This window comes from Aristolochia californica, unplaced genomic scaffold (genome assembly GCF_029961685.1).
Source record: "Aristolochia californica isolate CCGP_79_NKW_82.1479 unplaced genomic scaffold, dmAriCali1.0.hap1 SCAF_8, whole genome shotgun sequence".
In the NCBI taxonomy this organism is placed as follows: Eukaryota; Viridiplantae; Streptophyta; class Magnoliopsida; order Piperales; family Aristolochiaceae; genus Aristolochia; species Aristolochia californica.
In genome coordinates, this window is record NW_027182279.1 from 17,041,661 (window position 1) to 17,059,139 (window position 17,479).

The 17,479-nt window shown below is 40.9% G+C and overlaps 1 protein-coding gene across 1 annotated transcript; it reads right to left on the bottom strand.

Annotated features, from left to right (window-relative positions):
• Nucleotides 1-12,596: 12,596 nt before the first annotated feature.
• Nucleotides 12,597-13,840, bottom strand: LOC137938326 (pentatricopeptide repeat-containing protein At2g34400-like). Its single transcript, XM_068783304.1, has 2 exons — nucleotides 13,105-13,840; nucleotides 12,597-13,024 (listed from the first exon to the last, which is right to left on the bottom strand). The coding sequence occupies exons 1-2, from the start codon at nucleotides 13,838-13,840 to the stop codon at nucleotides 12,597-12,599; spliced, it is 1,164 nt and encodes a 387-aa protein (XP_068639405.1).
• Nucleotides 13,841-17,479: the final 3,639 nt, after the last annotated feature.

The window sequence follows — 17,479 nt, forward strand, 5'->3', positions numbered from 1 at the left end:
CGTGAAAATGAGGCTGAAGAAGAAAGGAAAGGAGCAAAAATGCACTCCGAGGTGGAGAATATATGTTGAATACTATTGGTGCTTCTACCACAATATAGTACTTGGATAAAAAAAAATTGTTAATTTTCAAAGGAAACTTTCTGCCAACTGGGGGAACTAGTGGAGGGTTTCAAATACCACAATATCTATGTCCGGGGTGTTACATTGCAGCACTTACACCACTTATGTCATCCTGTGGGTTGACGCGGATGCCACAAATGCTACTTGGGGAGATATGGCAACATTTTGGCACGCATCCCGATCTTCAAGCTTCAGGACAAGCTCTTTCTCCAGGAGGGGTGTAATATTATGAACTCAATAGCAGGCCGAATCATGCAGAGATGTCATGGCTAAGTCAATTACTTTGGCTGAGTCAGTTTCTTAGTTATTAAGTTACTTACATGTTAAGTTACTTAGTCAGTAAGTTAAGTCAACTACTTAGTCATTAAGTTTATTTACTTTAAATGCTGTGGAGGGGCAATCTATAATTTTCTCTTGAACCTTGTCGATGTGATCCCTATTTAGGGGTGTAAGGAATGGAAAAGAGACAAGTCTGAATTTAGATTAAACAGAGGGTTTTGAGTTCTCCTAAATGAGCTCGGGGGTGTGCTTTCTCCTTAACAAACCTAGGGTTTTCAAGCTTCCATTTGGTTTGATATTCTTTCTTTCTCTATGAATCATTGTGTTAGATCCGGGATCATAACAGCTTCCCCTGCAAGAATGGTATCTGAAATATCATTAAAGATCAATTTTCCCATTACCTGCATAGGGTCTGATCGTAACCCTCATAAGTTCCCAACAATTTGGCAGAGATGCCAAAAGATTTAATGCATGAACCTCATCATCAAATTTAATTTGAACGGATGTCAATTGATTGACAATCATGCTAAACTCATTCAAATGTTATGCTACTGATGTTTTTTCTATCATCTTTAAATTGAAGATTTTTTTTCGTTAGATGTACCTTATTATTTGTGGAAGGCTGCTCATACATTTCGGACATAATCTTCATCATCCCCTCTGTGGTTTTCTCCGACGCCATGTTTAGAGCAACATTCTTCGACAATTTTAATGGGACTACTCTTAACATTTGTCTATTGAGGAGATTCCAATGATCATCCTTCATACCTTCTGGTTGCAAAGCCAGAAGTGGTGCGTGCAGCTTTTTACTGTACAAATAATCTTTGATTTGCATCCTCCAGAATGCAAAATCCATACCATCGAACTTGTTGATTCCAAGTGTCAATCCTTCTCCGCCAGCCATTGCTTTCAATCACAAACCAAACCTCTGATACCACTTGTTAGGAATTAGATACACTAATTCCAAATTAACGAGAGCAATAATAATAAACACGAAAGAAATAAAAGCAAGCAATGAAAATTAAAAACTACGTCTTGTCTTCCGCTGCTACAGTAATCAACTATGAAGATGAAATAGTTTATAAAGAGAAACCACACACACTTACATGTGTTTTTCTCTAACCTATCGGGCTACAGTTCCAAATGCTCCTTAGGATGATGATACTCATCAAAATGATAAAACCCTAACAACGACGACTCCATATATAAAAAGAAAATAGGGCAATTGGATTACAAGTGTGAAATTCCCACACTACCCTTAATGACACATCAATTAATATATTGTGTCAGAGGGTAAGATTTAATTAAGCTCCACAACTTAACACGCATGGCATGAAATATTTTCCAAAATATAGGCCCAGAGATGACCCGATGCAGTGGGAGCTTATATGTCTAATTTTTTTTCCTTTTCAACTGTTGGAAGATGGGCCCAAGCCCACACGACCAAGGAAGGCCCACACATCCAAGAGATATGGAAGATTGGCTCAAGGCCCATAGACTAAGGAGAAGGCCCACATACCCATACACAGATGGAAGGATGTTAATAAAGAGTCGTCTCATAAAGATGGCACTGATGTAATTAGTTTAAGTACCAGGGTATAATTGTAATATTGTAGTATTATTAATATATAAATTGAGTTTTAGGGGAAGGGTTAGGAGACAAGTCCATAACCTCTTATTCCTCCTATTTTCTCCCAATATGCGTTTCTCCTTTTTTCCTTGAGCTAAATCCATGGAATCCTAAAAAATCAACATGGTATCAAATTATGATTTTTAGGACTATTGCTGTTGTTTTTAGAATTCTCAGTTTTTTTGGGCGCATGATTCTACGTCTTCTCCTATTTTTTTATTTTAAAAGCTCTCAATCTCATTTACTCTATGGGGTTTTCCCCTTACATGATTATTCAAAGTTTGTTGTTGTTGATAATTCTCTGCTTCTGTCCTTGGCGAATTCTGATTCTAAATCTAGTGGTCTACCGCAAGTAGCTGCTATTGAGGCAAGGTTCACATTTTTCTTTGTGTGATTTAATATTGGATATCTCTAGACTCCTTTCCATTGTTTGTTGTTGGTTACTGGTTGCTTGGTAACATATATATTTCAGAGTCTTTGTTAATCGACGTAACCACTTGAACTGGAAGCTAAAGAATCGTTGTAATTTTGGGTGTCCACATGACGCAGATAGGTTCTGGTTTCTGGTGCTTACTGGTTTGTTTCTGTGACGTGGATATGGATTGTTGGTTTTTGCGAATCCTTGGCAGTCGTTGTTTCTTATTATTGGTTCCTAAGAATCCTTACTGATTCTGGTGGCTGATTTTGTTACTCTGTGCAGCGGTCATTGGATAACAGTAGAGTAAGAGAATATTTCTACTGCAGTTAGTCTTCACATATTCATCTACTGCTGATTATATTGCAAAATGCTTGTATGCATTAGAGTGTGCATGGTACTCGTTATTCATCACCTATTGTAGTCTTTATGTAACAAAGCAGAGGGAGCAGTAATCTTGGTAGAGGGAGCAGTAATTTTTTTGCAGTCTGGTATGTGGTGGTCTTGATGTAATTTGTTATGGTCCCGGATCTGACACAAGGATTCGTTGTTAAGGTTCGGTTTGGCCATGGGGAATTTTAGAACAACATGGCAGAATTGTAGGGAGACATGGAGAGGAAGATGAAAATCAATTGAAAACCCTTGAGCTCGTTGAGGAGAGCTCCAAGCTTGTTTAACCTAAATTTAACCTAAAATCAATGCTTCTCTTTCTCATTACTCTTATCCCCTTAAATAGGATTCCCCCTGTTAGGGTTTAAGATAAAATATTACAAAAATACCCCTATAAATAAAATATTTCAAAAATACCCCTATAATTAAAATATTCCAAAAAATACCCATGTGGCCTAAAATGAAATAAAATAATGTAAATTAAATATAAACAATTAAATATTAATGTTATTGCATGCATAACATTACACCCCCCTTAGAAGAACGAGCTTGTCCTCAAGCTCGTAAGAAGGGTTTGTATGCCGACGTCTCCTCTGGGCCCAAGTAACATCCGCGATCGCTATGTCCGCCCTCTGGACGCCCAAAACTGGAGCACTCCCTCTAGCAACTTTTTTTTTTTTTTTTACGCTTGACTGTAGGGATGCATGCCGAATGTCTCTACATCTCCCCAAGCAGCATCTCTGCCCTCCCTCAGTCCTGGACTGGTGTGAAACAGCCCCTCATGGCGGCCCCCCATTGGCCAGGTTGCACTGCCTACACTTTGCCAGCCTGGCAGCAACAACATCAAGACCATCCCCCTAGGATGGAGAAGAATCAGCAGCACTAACCCCCTCCATTTGCTACATCTTGAAACACTCAGAGGCTGGAAACATTACCATCACTGATAACAGGTTCAGCAGAAGCAATAGATTCAGCATCACCGGAATGATACAGCCCGTGTCCAACACTCTGGGTTAGTGCCTTGATTGCATGCCAATAGCCCTCTGCATCCACAAGAAGCACCTCGGCTGGGCTGACTAGCAGCAGTGTATGCTGGACTGTCACAGCAGCCTTGTTGGCTTGGCTGGCTGTTAGCAGAGTATGCTGGACTGCCACAGCACTCCACTGGGTTAAGAGAGCCTTTGCTAGGTGTAAAGAACTCCATGGAGTGGAACTTCCTCTCAGCCCATAAACACTGCCATACCGTTTGAAGCACCTCGGCTGGGCTGACTAGCAGCAGTGTATGCTGGACTGTCACAGCAGCCTTGTTGGCTTGGCTGGCTGTTAGCAGAGTATGCTGGACTGCCACAGCACTCCACTGGGTTAAGAGAGCCTTTGCTAGGTGTAAAGAACTCCATGGAGTGGAACTTCCTCTCAGCCCATAAACACTGCCATACCGTTTGCCTAAATATGGACCGATTAGGTGTGTTGTTTCCCATTGGTGTTCACCGAACTGGACAGCATTAATCACTGCAGCATGTCCCTGAATCACATCAGCTATAGATGCACCCTGTGAGCCATTTCCATTTTGGTCTACATATTCCAGGTGTTATTTTTTTCTGCTGACCCCATTGCTGCAGTGCCACCACAGTAGCAATTTGCAGGCCACTGTCCAAGTCAGGTGTGCATGAAGCTATGTCCCATTCATGGTTCTGTCTCTGTACACAATATGGAACTGCATTATATTTTTCAGGTTGTCGTTGCTGCTGGGGTGCCCTTATCTGCACTACAATAACAGCAGCAACATGAGATAGCCTCTTCGGCTCCAACTCAAAGCTAGAGGTGAAGTCTACATAACTAGACTCCATTGTCACCAGATCAACGGTCTTGAGAACTGATGTGCCTGTTACAATATCACTAATGTCAACTACTTCAACAATAGGAAGCTGGGTAGCATCTTCCAGAACTTCCATCCCAAAGATAGACATGTCAAATCCATAGACATTTTCCCATAATGGAACGCTAGGTCCACCTCTCCCAACTCCAGCAGCAAACATATTTGCCATATCAGGGAGAATGGTCCCTGCTTTAGCAGCAAATAAAATCAGTATTCCAGTACCACAACCAACATCAAGAACTGTTGCATGGCTCATGAGAGAAGGATTATTCAGAATAGCTACCCTATAAGAATCTGTCCTCACCATCTCGCTGATCATCTCTCTGTGACTTCCAAAAGAACTGTACGCCCCAAAATAATTCTCGTTTACTTTCTTGATTTCTCTGGCAGCAATATTTGCAAAAGAACCCATCAAACTTTTATCCTTCCTTTCCCATGCAGGAAATCTTCCAAGCTCACCCCCCGGCATGCCATTTCCAGCAATAACATTTTGGCCCTTGTAAGCAACAATTGGAAATTCATGAACATCTTCATGTACCTTCTTAAAGGGTCCATGAACATAATCAAATTCAGATAAAACAGCATCAAGAACATTCTCATCCGCCAAGCAAATTCCAGCAAAATCTTTGACGTTGTCCACCTCCCTCAGGAATTCCTCTCTTTCAACTGTTGGGGTACATTCATCTCGGTCATCTTTGTCCCCGCCAAAACTATGCAAAAATGGATCCTCCGACATGAATGGTTTCAGATCTAATGTCTTCCCTTCAGGGACAGAAGCACAAGCAGTGCCAAGGAAGGACACTTCTGCTGAATTGCCTCCAAATTCTCCAAATTCAAATACTGGGGCTGTGAAGAAAATTACCTCATAGTCTTTCTTGGTGAGCCACACAAGGAATGGAGATTTTTCCCACTGTTCCATATACTCCAGTTCATTTTTTTCTTTGTCATCCAACGTTAAGCTGGGCAATGTGGAAGTGTTGTTGGAAGCATCTTCTGCATCATTAAACATACAACTGAATAACTCCATGCAGCTCCTCAAGCCAGGTAGTAAGTTCCTAGCTATAAGGCAACTATTTCTTCCAAAATTCTCAATTCCTTTCATGTATAACTCCTTCTCAATAGGAGACCAACTGTTTTCAGCAACATCTGTTTCTAATTCTCCCTTGCCTGAATAGAAACTTTGCATTGTAATAGGAACTTCAATCCCAATGTTTGGGTGGACTCCTGATGTACTTTCATCCGTTTTTCCCTCCACAAGATCAGAAGCTGCCTCTGGGCCGTCCACTGTTTTCTGTTTGTTAGTTATTGAAGAAATAGATGCCTCATTAGTGGCCAACACACTATAGTTTATGGCGTTAGGCTTCCCCATATTTTCAGGACTTGTTATCTCTTCAAAATTTGTAGTTACATCCTTTTCTATGGAAGCCATATTGCCTATTACATCAACCCGAAGTGTTTGGACAAGGGCCTCAGCTACATAACGGCTAGTCTCCTCCAAAACAACTTCAACTTGAACCCCACATCCAAAAATTTGAAGACTCACAGCCGCACAGATATTGTGTTCATCCAAAGAACAACAAAGCCCCTCAAAAAAAAATTTCAGCATTCTCTATAAAATTATTTCTATGAATCCCGGCAGCCCCAGAAAAAATTACATGTCAAAATTCATACACCCAAAATTTCTCTACTTCTCGGAACAGAAACACACCGGGCCAAAATTTCGAATTGGAAGTTCGTGGCCAAACAACATACATGGGATCCCGAAAATTAAACAGAAAATCCCTCTGTTTCGCAACACCAAAATTTTCATGGAACAATTTCGATGCCATTGGGAAATAATTATGTAAAACATAGATGGATTTCAGAAAAGAGAAGACGAAATTTTGGAAAATTCGTCGCAGGAGTTTACCCCAGATTTTGTGGAAATTCGTTTGCCGTTGTGCTGCCAAGACCGAGTTTGAGAAAAAATTTCGCCGACGGACCCGACGGAGTCTCTGCTTCTCCGGTGGCGAATTGTAGCCCGTTGGGGCTTCGCCGTTTGGGAGTTTTCCCTGTCGACGGTGAAGAATCGACCTTCTGTCGGCCATGATAATGGATATTGGGAGGTCGAACCCAAATCAACTTTTATTGACAAGATTGTGTCCGCATACCCCCTCCGATTTCGAATTTCTAGGGTCTTTGGAGATTTTTGAGGTCCCCGTATTCGGATTTGGGGTCGCACCAGTATCGTCCACCACCTACTACGTCTCGGCAGAAAACCCTGCCGAATGCCCCAAATCGTGGTCCCCGTTGTGCGGCTTTGGCTCTCTCCCTGCGCTGAAATTTTGAAGGTTTCCGAGACAGCCTTTCTGTCCGTCCGAATTTGTGGTTTCCCCCAAATCTTCCGTAGGGCCTTCGGCTGGTAAACGAAAAAAATAAAAAGCTCCATCCGAAACAACTTCTGTTGCTTTCCCTTCTCGTACATCCTGCTCGGGGATTTCAAGTCATATGAATTTTTCGGTGGCAACGCGAACAGAAAATACTTCTCTTGTTGTATGCAATTCTTTGTAAATTGCTCTATACTGTGCACGTCTTTCTTCCCATGATCACGCATGGCAATCCTTTTTTCTCATGAGATAGACGGGCTCATTATATTCCCACTCTGATACCAGTTGTTATGGTCCCAGATCTGACACAAGATTCATTGTTAAGGTTCCAGTTCGGCCATGGGGAATTATAGAACAACATGGCAAAATTGTAAGGAGACATTGGTGAAGCAATTAGCGACCTATTCGGATTCCATATCACAATCTCTTGTCTATGTCATTGCTGCTGTTTAAGGGGCGTTACAACAAGAATTTTGGTTTGGAATTTCTATTTAAGGGGTGTTCCAAATTTCCCGCTGGTATTGCTGTTTGGACATCTCATTAACAGAAAATACGCATCCTTTTAAGAAGCATAGTTTTTTGTTTGGATTTCTGTTTGAATATCTGCATCTCATTAGCAGGAGATACATATCCCTTCAGCAACAGATCAAGGCTTTATCAGATTTTGTTTTTCAGCAACAGAAGCAGCTTCGTCTTCATTGGTATGGCTTATACAAGCTGCTGATTTACCGATTGATTTCGAGAAACTTATCTTGATCTTACTGCTGACTTTCTGGAAAATCCTCTAATCGGTACCTTGAATTTAATATATCGGGAAGAGAGTCTTTGTTTTAATCGGAGTTCTCTACTATCTTTTGAAGATAGAATCGTATCTTCCTGTTGTCAAAATCTTCTAGCTGGTTTACTGAGCTGGCTCTAATCCTGCTCTGCTTGGCAATCACCAGCACCACAATGTTACCATTTCTGGCTGAAGATGCATCTTTTGATCCGAAGGTTTCTGCTTCGTATGAATCTGAGTTTATTTATGGAAGATATCTTGATTCTGTATTGTCACCTACTGCTGTTAATCTGAAGAAAATATTGTCGAGTTTCTGATTATAACTGTCACTTCATTGGCAGATCTTACAGCTGTTTTTAGGAAACTTCTGATTCTTCTCAGAGCTACTTCCTCAGGATCGCTTGTTCATCATTGACAACCGCAACGATACCTCTCTGCTCTCTCTGGTTTTTTGCTGTGTTCAGAAGCGGGGAAGACGATAAATAAATTAAATTTCCAACTTTGGTTTGTTGGATGATATCGTGGACTGCCATTTTATATAGAAAAATCTTATACACCATTTGTAACAAACTGGGCGATGTTTTCTCACCCTCAGCTTGAGGGGGAGTATTACAAGATGGACCTAAGCCCACATGACTAAGGAAGATCCACACATCCAAATGTGTTAAAATATGGGTTCAAGCCCATAAGACCAAGGAGGGCCCACACATCCAAGAAATGTGAAAGATGGGCACATATAGTGATGGTAGGATGGTAAATAAATAGTCATCTCATAGAGATGGCATTGATGTAACTAGATTAAGTTCAAGAGCATAATTTTAATATTGTAGTTTCATTAATCTATAAATTGAGCTTTAAGGGAAAGGTTAGGACACAAGTCCATAACCTCTTTCTTCTTCCTATTTTATCCCAATATATCATCTCTCCTTTTCTCCATGAGCTAAATGCATGAAATTCTGAAAATTAACACGGTATCAGAGCATTGATTTTCAGGACTCGTAGCTATGATTTTTAGGATTCCAAAAACCCTTTTATTTGTCATATTGATGGTTCATTTTTTATAGTTCTTTTTATGTCATCTCCTTCAGCTCTATGATTATTTTATCTCTTTGGCTTTCTTTGCAACATTCTTGAGAGGAGAGTCTCCACCATCTGAGTGTTGAATCCTTTGCCTTCTGACATCACTTGTCTCCAATTCAGTCATCAGTGGCTAGCCGTATAGTGATAGTTTTATTACTAAAAAGAGTAGTACCAATGTCAAAAAATGAAGAGATGTTTGTGATGCCGAGAAGACTAAAAAAACTTTTATTGTGGTCTTTATATCAGAGTCGTATATGGTATTAGTATTACACCTTTGGTCTCTATCGACGAGCAAGATCTGATCTACGACGGGGGAATGGAGTGCGAGGAGGCGATGAAGAAGGCAGGGAAGGAGGTGCAAGTGCTATACAACTTTGGTCTCGGGCACTGATTCTACTTGAAAAAAAATCGCCATTCTCTCCATCCCCATCCAATCCACGTCCACATGCATTTTCTACCACTCTTGTCAACTCATCTAAACTAGAGTAACCGGCTCAGAAAAGGAGAAAGTAGAAAGCTTCGCCTCCGATAAGTAGAAGCAGAGGTGTGCCACAACATCCACAACAACTGCGATTCAAGCGCCTGTGATGGAGCTGGTGAATAGCAGATACTATTCTACTCTTCTAGTTGTTGTCTGGTTGCATGCTTTCCTCCTATAGCCATTGCCTTTGTCATCGTATCACGACGACACTAGTTTGCAGCTGAATAGCTATTCTTCACTAGATTATTTTTCTCTATCGCAGAAAGAGGTTTATGCCAAGAATACAGTTGCTCTTGCTGCTATTTCCTTTTTTGGAAAATTCCTTGGCTCATCTCCTTGCGTCAAGTCCATTGCCATTTACAGAGACTCATTAGTTGTTGTTGTTATATCTATTTTTTGGAATGTCTCATGACTATATCCCTTTGTGTTGCCATTTTTGGATGACAACTCTAATTATTTTAGAATCTCCTTGTTGGTCCTCTACTATTTAAGTAACTTCTATAGATAGAGTTTTTTCTGCTAGCCTTTCCTGCCCCAGCTAGATTGCCATTTTGGGAGGACGAAGATGATAGCCAGATTGATTTCACCAGCAAGTCTTGTAGCTGTCTCACCATTTGATATGCCGATCTTCAATCACGGCTTGAAGATTTTCCAAGATATTTATGGAAGATGACTGGTCCATTGTGATGTTCAGGGATGATGACTTCTTGAAAAATTAAATGTTTATTAAGTTAGGAAACTTGTTTTCATCCCAACACTGATTCAGCTTCGAGCCCAACTCAGACCAGACCTTGTCGGGTCAACCCACCGACCTGAGACTCATTGCGTGCCGCTCGGGTTAACCTAGTGGGTTGGGTCAACTCAGACTGAATCAACTCAATTCAGATCAACCTGACTCAACCCACTTGTTTTCCTACCTCGGTTATACAGGTCCGGGTCCTGAGTTTTATACCTATTTCTTTCGTGACTCAACTACATTGGTCTACTACTTAACTCAGCTTGACATGGTCCCTTGGCTCCAACATAATATTATGTAGAATTAATTGACAACTTATTCCTTGGTCAACATATTATTGGTGTACAACCTTCTAATGATCTCTGAGTGGATTATTTTATGGGTCCTTGAATTTTCATTATTTGGTACGTGTTATTGGGCCCATGCCCATTTCATTTGCTACTATTGTGTCTCTTTGGCTGAGACATTATTATTGAAAGACTTGTTAGTTGCTGATTGTTGTCAGCATTGCTTATTTAATGAAGTAGAAAGCATATGGTGGCCCCAAAATATTATCTTTTGGGTGATTACCTATTACACTCCTTAATTGGTATTTATTACTCTTGCCTATGGAGGGACACGATGATGGAGGAGTTTGATTACACTTCTAAGCAATTCCTAGAGACCCACTACCTACAGAAGATAGGAGTTTGCCCAACATCCAACATGAGTTATTTGACTGGAGTATGGAGCGATGTCTTACGGCTAGGAGTGATTTTACTCTCACTTATATTATGCCAATTGGGCCAATTGGAAGAGACCACCGGCTTGAGGGGGAGTGTTGGAAGATATGGTGAACTACCATTTTATACGAGAAGATCCTATACGCCATTTGTAGCAAGTTAGACGTTCATGTTGTTCTCTCACCCCCAGCTTGAGGGGGAGAGTTGGAAGTGGGCCCAAGTCCACACAACTAAGGAAGGCGCACACATCCAAGTGTGTTAGAAGATGGGCTCAAGCCCATAAGACCAAGGAAGTCCCACCCATCCAAGAGATGTGGAAGACGAGCTCAAGGCTCTTAGACCAAGGAGAAGGTCCATAGGCCCATATAGTGATGGCAAGATGGTAAATAAAGAGTCATGGCATAGAGATGGCATTGATGTAATTAGGTTAAGTTTTAGGGGCATAATTGTAATACCATAGTTTCACTAATCTATAAATTGAGCTTCAGGGGAAGGGTTAGGACACAAGTCTATAACCTCTTTATTCCTCCTAGTTTCTCCCAATTTGTCATCTCTCTTTTTCTCCATGTGCTAAATCCATGGATTCCTAAAAATCAATAAGGTGCTGTAGAGATTTTATTCTGCCGAGTGACCCGAACCAGGTTTGTTCTGTTCCACATGGTAAACCCAACGGGCGATCGCCAGACTCATTCTATTCCGCTTGGGTTAACTCGGTGGGTTGGGTCAACTTGGTCTAGGTCAACCCGACTATGCCCTCTTGTTTATTTTCCTATGTTATATGTGTTCGGGTCATGAGTTCTCTATTGATTTCTCTTGCGACTCAGTAATATTGGTCTGATATTTGACTCGGCTCAACTTGGTTCCTTGTCTCTGGCTGGATTATTATTTTAAAGTATTGGCAGCTTATTCCTTGGTCAGTATATTATTTTGTGCACAAAATCGCAACAAATTATTTTAAGGATAATTTTTTAAGGATTTTTATTATTTGGTACGTGTTATTGGGCCCAAGCCCATTTCATTTGTTGTTAATATGTCTCTTTGGCTGAGACATTATTATTGAAGGACTTCTCACTTGATGATTTTTGTCAGCATTGGTTATTCTGATGAAAAAAAAAAGCACAAGGTGGCCCCAGAATATTATCTTCTGGATGATTACTCTTTACCCCTCCTTAATTGGTATTTTTTATTCCTACCATTTGAGAGTCGGTGTTTTGTGGAGGGATACAGTGATTGAGGAGTTTAATTACACTTCAAAGGAATGCCTATAGACCCACTACCTACAAAAGATAGGAGTGTGCCCAACATCCAGCATGAGTTATTTGACTCGAGTATGGAGCAATGTCTAATAGCTAGGAGTGATTTTGTTACAGTCCCAAATCTCACACGGTGATTCACAATGGGAGAAGACGAAGGACGAAGAAAATCAAGCCGAAGGGAAACTTGAGACCCGAGGTTTGTTGACCTGAACACGCATCCCTTAGCTCATTTAGGAGAACTCAAAAATCCTTTCTTTAACCTAAAATCAAGACTTCTCTTTTCCATTCTTTTCAACCCTTAAGTAGGGTTCAAGAGTACAAAATTAAAAATATGCCCCTCTATGCCACTCAACTTGAAAAGTAAATAAACTTAATGACTTAACTTAATAACTAAATAACTTAACAACTAAGTAATCTAACGACTAAGTAATAGACTCAGCCACGTCGCCTCTGAATGACTCGGCTTGCTATTGAGTCCATAGCATTACTCCCCCCTGAAGAAAGAGCTTGTTCTCAAGTTCGAAGATAGGGTAAGCTTGGTGGAGCGTCTCCATGTCCTCCCCTGGGCTAGTCGTGTCATCTGTGGCATTTGTTGGGAGATTTTGTTCCTCTTCTTGTTTGATGTTGGGAATATTATGATGTTGCTCGTCTACAGAAAGTTGGTTGATGTCGTCTTGCACTGCTTGGGAAAACCATTTTTCACACACTTCCATGCTTGTTGGACTATGTGCTCCATCCAAAATGAAAATAAGACCTCCAAATTTACAACTACCCTCACTTTGTGTAGTAGCATGTGGGTCAAGATTAGGCATGCACCAAAAGTGTGCGAACTTGGGACTGATGTCAGATATAGTCAACATTTCATTAAAACACTTGTGGCCCTCTGATATTAATCCTGCATGAATATAAGCATAGAATAGACCAATAAAGGTAATTTCCTTGGTCAACACATTTTCTTTGATGTTGCCTTGGCACCCATTTCGTTATTGGAACTTTGTCCCACCATTGCCGCAAGATATCCATGAATACAGTGTCCGAACATCATTGTATTCCAACAATTTAAATTTCTCTGTGAAATTTGGTAAAAAACTCTTCTAGTATCATCCACCTGAAGTACCTTGACAAGCATGTCATGAAACTGGTTACCAACATCATACACCCTACATACCAGTGGTTGGGCAGTTTCAAATTGACACACAAATCCGATTTTTGAAATCCAAATAGGATTCAATTGATTCGTAATTACTTCTGTCCACCCCAGTTCTTCCAGTGTAGCATATCTTTTCTTTGCGTAAACTATTGCCCAAGGATCCCCCAATTTCCAGTGACCATTAGTGAGTGCATTCCATGCTAGTAAAACTTTTTGGTCCATTCTATCAAGTACATAATGAACAATCTTGATTTCTCCACATTTGGCATCCATGTAAATAAGACATGTTACAACAAACACCTCATATAACAAACCAGTCCATATAGTTCTTCCAGGAATTACCATTCCTTGTCGCATAGATCCTAAATGGGATAAAGCAGGGAGAAGGCTTATAATAGTACCCTGATCTACTAGTATGCCTTCAGACTTACCCAAAACATGGAAAAGCTTAATTGCCCCATCAACAAGCCCATTCTTTGGAAAACCATTGAGGATAGTGTTCCATGACATCACATCTTTTCTGCAGAATCCAGCTCTCATGGTGTGCCAAAGTACCCACATCTCGAAAGGGCATTTCATCAATTGTTTGGTAAGCACTAGGAATATCCCCGAACTTGGAATACATATGCATCAAAGAAGTAACCACAAACACATCTCCACACATTTCATAATCATCCAAAATAGCATTCCCACAACCCCCACCTGGTCGAAGAATTTCAACGAATAAGTGTCCTAGTGGACGCTACTTCTCCGCAGGCTGAATACACGTGACCCAAAAAATCCACATCGCAAATTTTTAACACTAGAGCCTGAACTCCTTCCAAATCACCAGTGGAAGCCAATATATCAGCAAGCAACACATAACGTTCAAGCTTATGCGAGTAACCTTTCTGGTTCTCAGCCCAACTGAACACCCTCAACACCATTGTAGAGTTTTTTCTTACAAAGTCTGGGGACTTGAGAATGGACAAGACAAAATTTGGAGAAAATCGGTTTTGAAACTTGCCACAAAATTTAGTCAAGTTGGTTTCCAACTTGGAGGCTGAGAGCGAGAGTGAGAGGCTGCAACTCGATGGTCACAATTTCAGATCGAAACCAACTAGTCTAGACTTATCATCTTCCACCAAAGCAACTATTTCCACTCCAAAATCAAAATCTCAAGATTTTTATGCCCCCTGATGAAGTAGAGCCTGATCTGTTGCCAAAGGCAAACAACTGCAACATGGGGCTTCTCCGCTCGGAAATTTTCTGTCTCCAATTCTGGGAGAAGTTTAGGTTGCCTTGAACAGGGGAGATTTGAGGTCGAACCAAAATTTGGCTGTTCTGACGCGATTTGAGGTCGAATGATGGGCAGCAACTGTTCATCTTCCGAAGCGGTGACCTTCCCCTCTAAGGCCTTATAGCGATGCTTCTCAATTTTGGCCAATCTCAAGTCTTCCACCCTTCAATCTAGGGGTGGATTTCTTCCAAACATCATACCCCACATCCCATTGATTTTTTGGTCGTTTCTTTTCATTCGTTCCTCACTTTTTGCCCGCATTGCTGCATTTTCTACCCTCATTGCTGCAAATTGCACCTCTCTGGATTTTGCTTCAAAGCTTGTAACTCTTGGACGAATCACCCATGTTCAAGCTCTTATACCAAGTTGTTACAGTTCCGGATCTCACATGATGATTCACAGGGGGAGAAGATGAAAGACAAAGAAAATCAAGTCGAAGGGAAGCTTGAGGCCCTAGGTTCATTGAGGAGAACGCACACCCCGGGGCTCATTTAGGAGAACTCAAAAATCCTTTGTTTAACCTAAAATCAAGACTTCCCTTTCCCATTCCTTTCACCCCTTAAGTACAGTTCAAGAGTACAAAATTATAGATATGCCCCTCCTTGACATTCAACTTGAAAAGTAAATAAACTTAATGACTTAACTTAATAACTAAGTAACTTAATGACTAACTGACTCAGCCAAAGTAATTGACACAATCACGTCGCCTCTGAATGACTCAAGCTACTATTGAATCCATAACAGATTTTACTCTCACTTATATTATGACAGTTGGACCTCTTGGAAGAAACCACTAGCTTGAGGGGGAGTGTTGGAAAATATGGTGGACTTCCATTTTATACAGAAGATCCCATACAACATTTGCAGCAAGTTGGGCTTTCATTATGTTCTATTAGCCTCAACATGTGGGGGAGTGTTGGAAGATGGGCCCAAACCCACATGTCGAAGGAAGGCCCACACATCCAAGAGATGTGGAAGATCGGCTCAAGGCCTGTAGACCAAGGAGAAGGCCCACAAGCCCATACAATGATGGTAAATAAAGAGTCATCTCATAGAGATGGCACTGATATAATTAGTTTAAGTACCAGGGGCATAATTATAATATTGTGGGATTATTAATCTATAAGTTGAGCTTCAAGGGAAGGGTTAGGATATAAGTCCATAACCTCTTCTTCCTCATGTTTTCTCCAATATGTCATCTCTCCTTTTCTCCATGAGCTAAATCTATGGAGTCCTAAAAATCAACATCAATAAACTGATGAAAACCAAAAAATTCTTCTAGCTTGTTTCCATCTAGAAGGAGATATGTGTGTTGGTTCCAAGAGAACAACCACACCAGCCCTCTTATCACTTGGCATGTGTTTGTACAAGATCTATGCATATGATTTGGGCCAACCAATATCGAGATTTTGATTCTCTTCTCATAAAGCTCAAGCAAAGTGGCTCCATCAAAGAGTACCAAACAAAGTTTGAATGCATAGTCAACTGAGTCCATTGGCTCAAGTTGGTAGCTTCATTGGAGGCCTTAAACAAGAAATACCAAGTGAGGTAAGGTTATACCATTCTAGAATCCCTATTGGAAAAATTTACTAAGCTCACATACAAGAAGAAAAATTACCCCTCCTATGTTTCAAACTTAAGTGTTCTGTTATGGACTCAATAATAGGCCGAGTCATTCAGAGGTGTCGTGGCAGAGTCATTTAGTTATTCAGTTAATTGCATTTTTCAATTTGCTTTTACTTCATTTTTATTTCAATTGAAGAGTTATTATGCCATAAGGGAATTATTTTAATTCTTTCTCTTGAACTCTTGTTGGCGCCAAACCTACTTAGGGGGGAACGAGGAATGGGAAAAGACAATTTTGATTTTAGCCTAAATAGGGATCTAGAGTTCTCCTCAATGAGCTCTAGGGTTGGAGTTATCCTCAGCGAACTCAAATATCCAAGTTCCCTTTTGAATTTTACTTTCTTCTCTTTTCCATTTTCCAAAACCAAGAGTGACCTTAGCCGTGCTGAACCCGTCCCCAAAACTCTGGATTACCCTTTCTAGCGTCGTGTTACAAGATCCATGACCCGGGACCATAACAACTTGTTATTAGAGCAGGGTAACATGGGTGATATGTCCAGCAATGAAGAGTTGAGAGCCATGGTCAGAGAGATGCAGGACGCAAAGGCCGAACAAGAGGTGAGAATGACAAATTTCGGCCAACAACTAGAACAAATTCCAAGTATTATCCTACAAATGGAGATACTCTCAGGTATGGTTTCAGATCTTTTGGCTGCAAGAAACCCAACCCCAGACCCAAGGGGGGGAGGACAACTCGCACAGTAGAAGGGGGGAGAAGCATGCAAGGCGCATTGGTGTCCATGCACAACAGGGTGGAGGTACAGTACCCAGGTATACAAAATTGGATTTTCCCACTTTTACTGGACTAGACAACCCCTTAATTCACTTGCATAGATGTGAGAATTTTTTTTTAATCAAGGGACACCTGAATTTGATAAGGTGGGACTGGCCACCTTCCACATGCTTGTTGAAGTGCAGTTATGGTTTCATCAAGTAGAATCTGAGAGATTGGTGCTAGATTGGGAGGAATTTAAAGAGTTATGTACTATAAGATTGAGCCCTCCAACACACAGCAACCCGTTGGGGGATTTGGTCCTATTAAGACAAACCGGATCCATGGACATTATCATAAACAATTCCAAGAAAAATTGGCTCAAGCAAGCAGGAAGATTAGAGTCGACCAGCAGGTAAATTTGTTTACAGCAGGCCTTAATGAGTCTTTGAAGTTAGAGGTGGAACTCCATGCACCTGCTGATTTGGCATGAGCAATGGATTTAGCTCAAGCACTGGATGCAAGACATAAAGTTCAAAGTTGGATGACTGGTTGACAAGGAGGAGGAACTACTCACCTTAGG

What these genes read in the sequence shown, in the direction of transcription:
- LOC137938326 (XM_068783304.1), bottom strand. Translation starts at nt 13,840, where the DNA reads ATGTGGGTACTTTGGCACACCATGAGAGCTGGATTCTGCAGAAAAGAT. An exon ending in AAGTTCCAATAACGAAATGG is followed by an intron (nt 13,025 to 13,104) that starts GTGCCAAGGCAA and finishes ATATTCATGCAG; the next exon opens with GATTAATATCAGAGGGCCAC.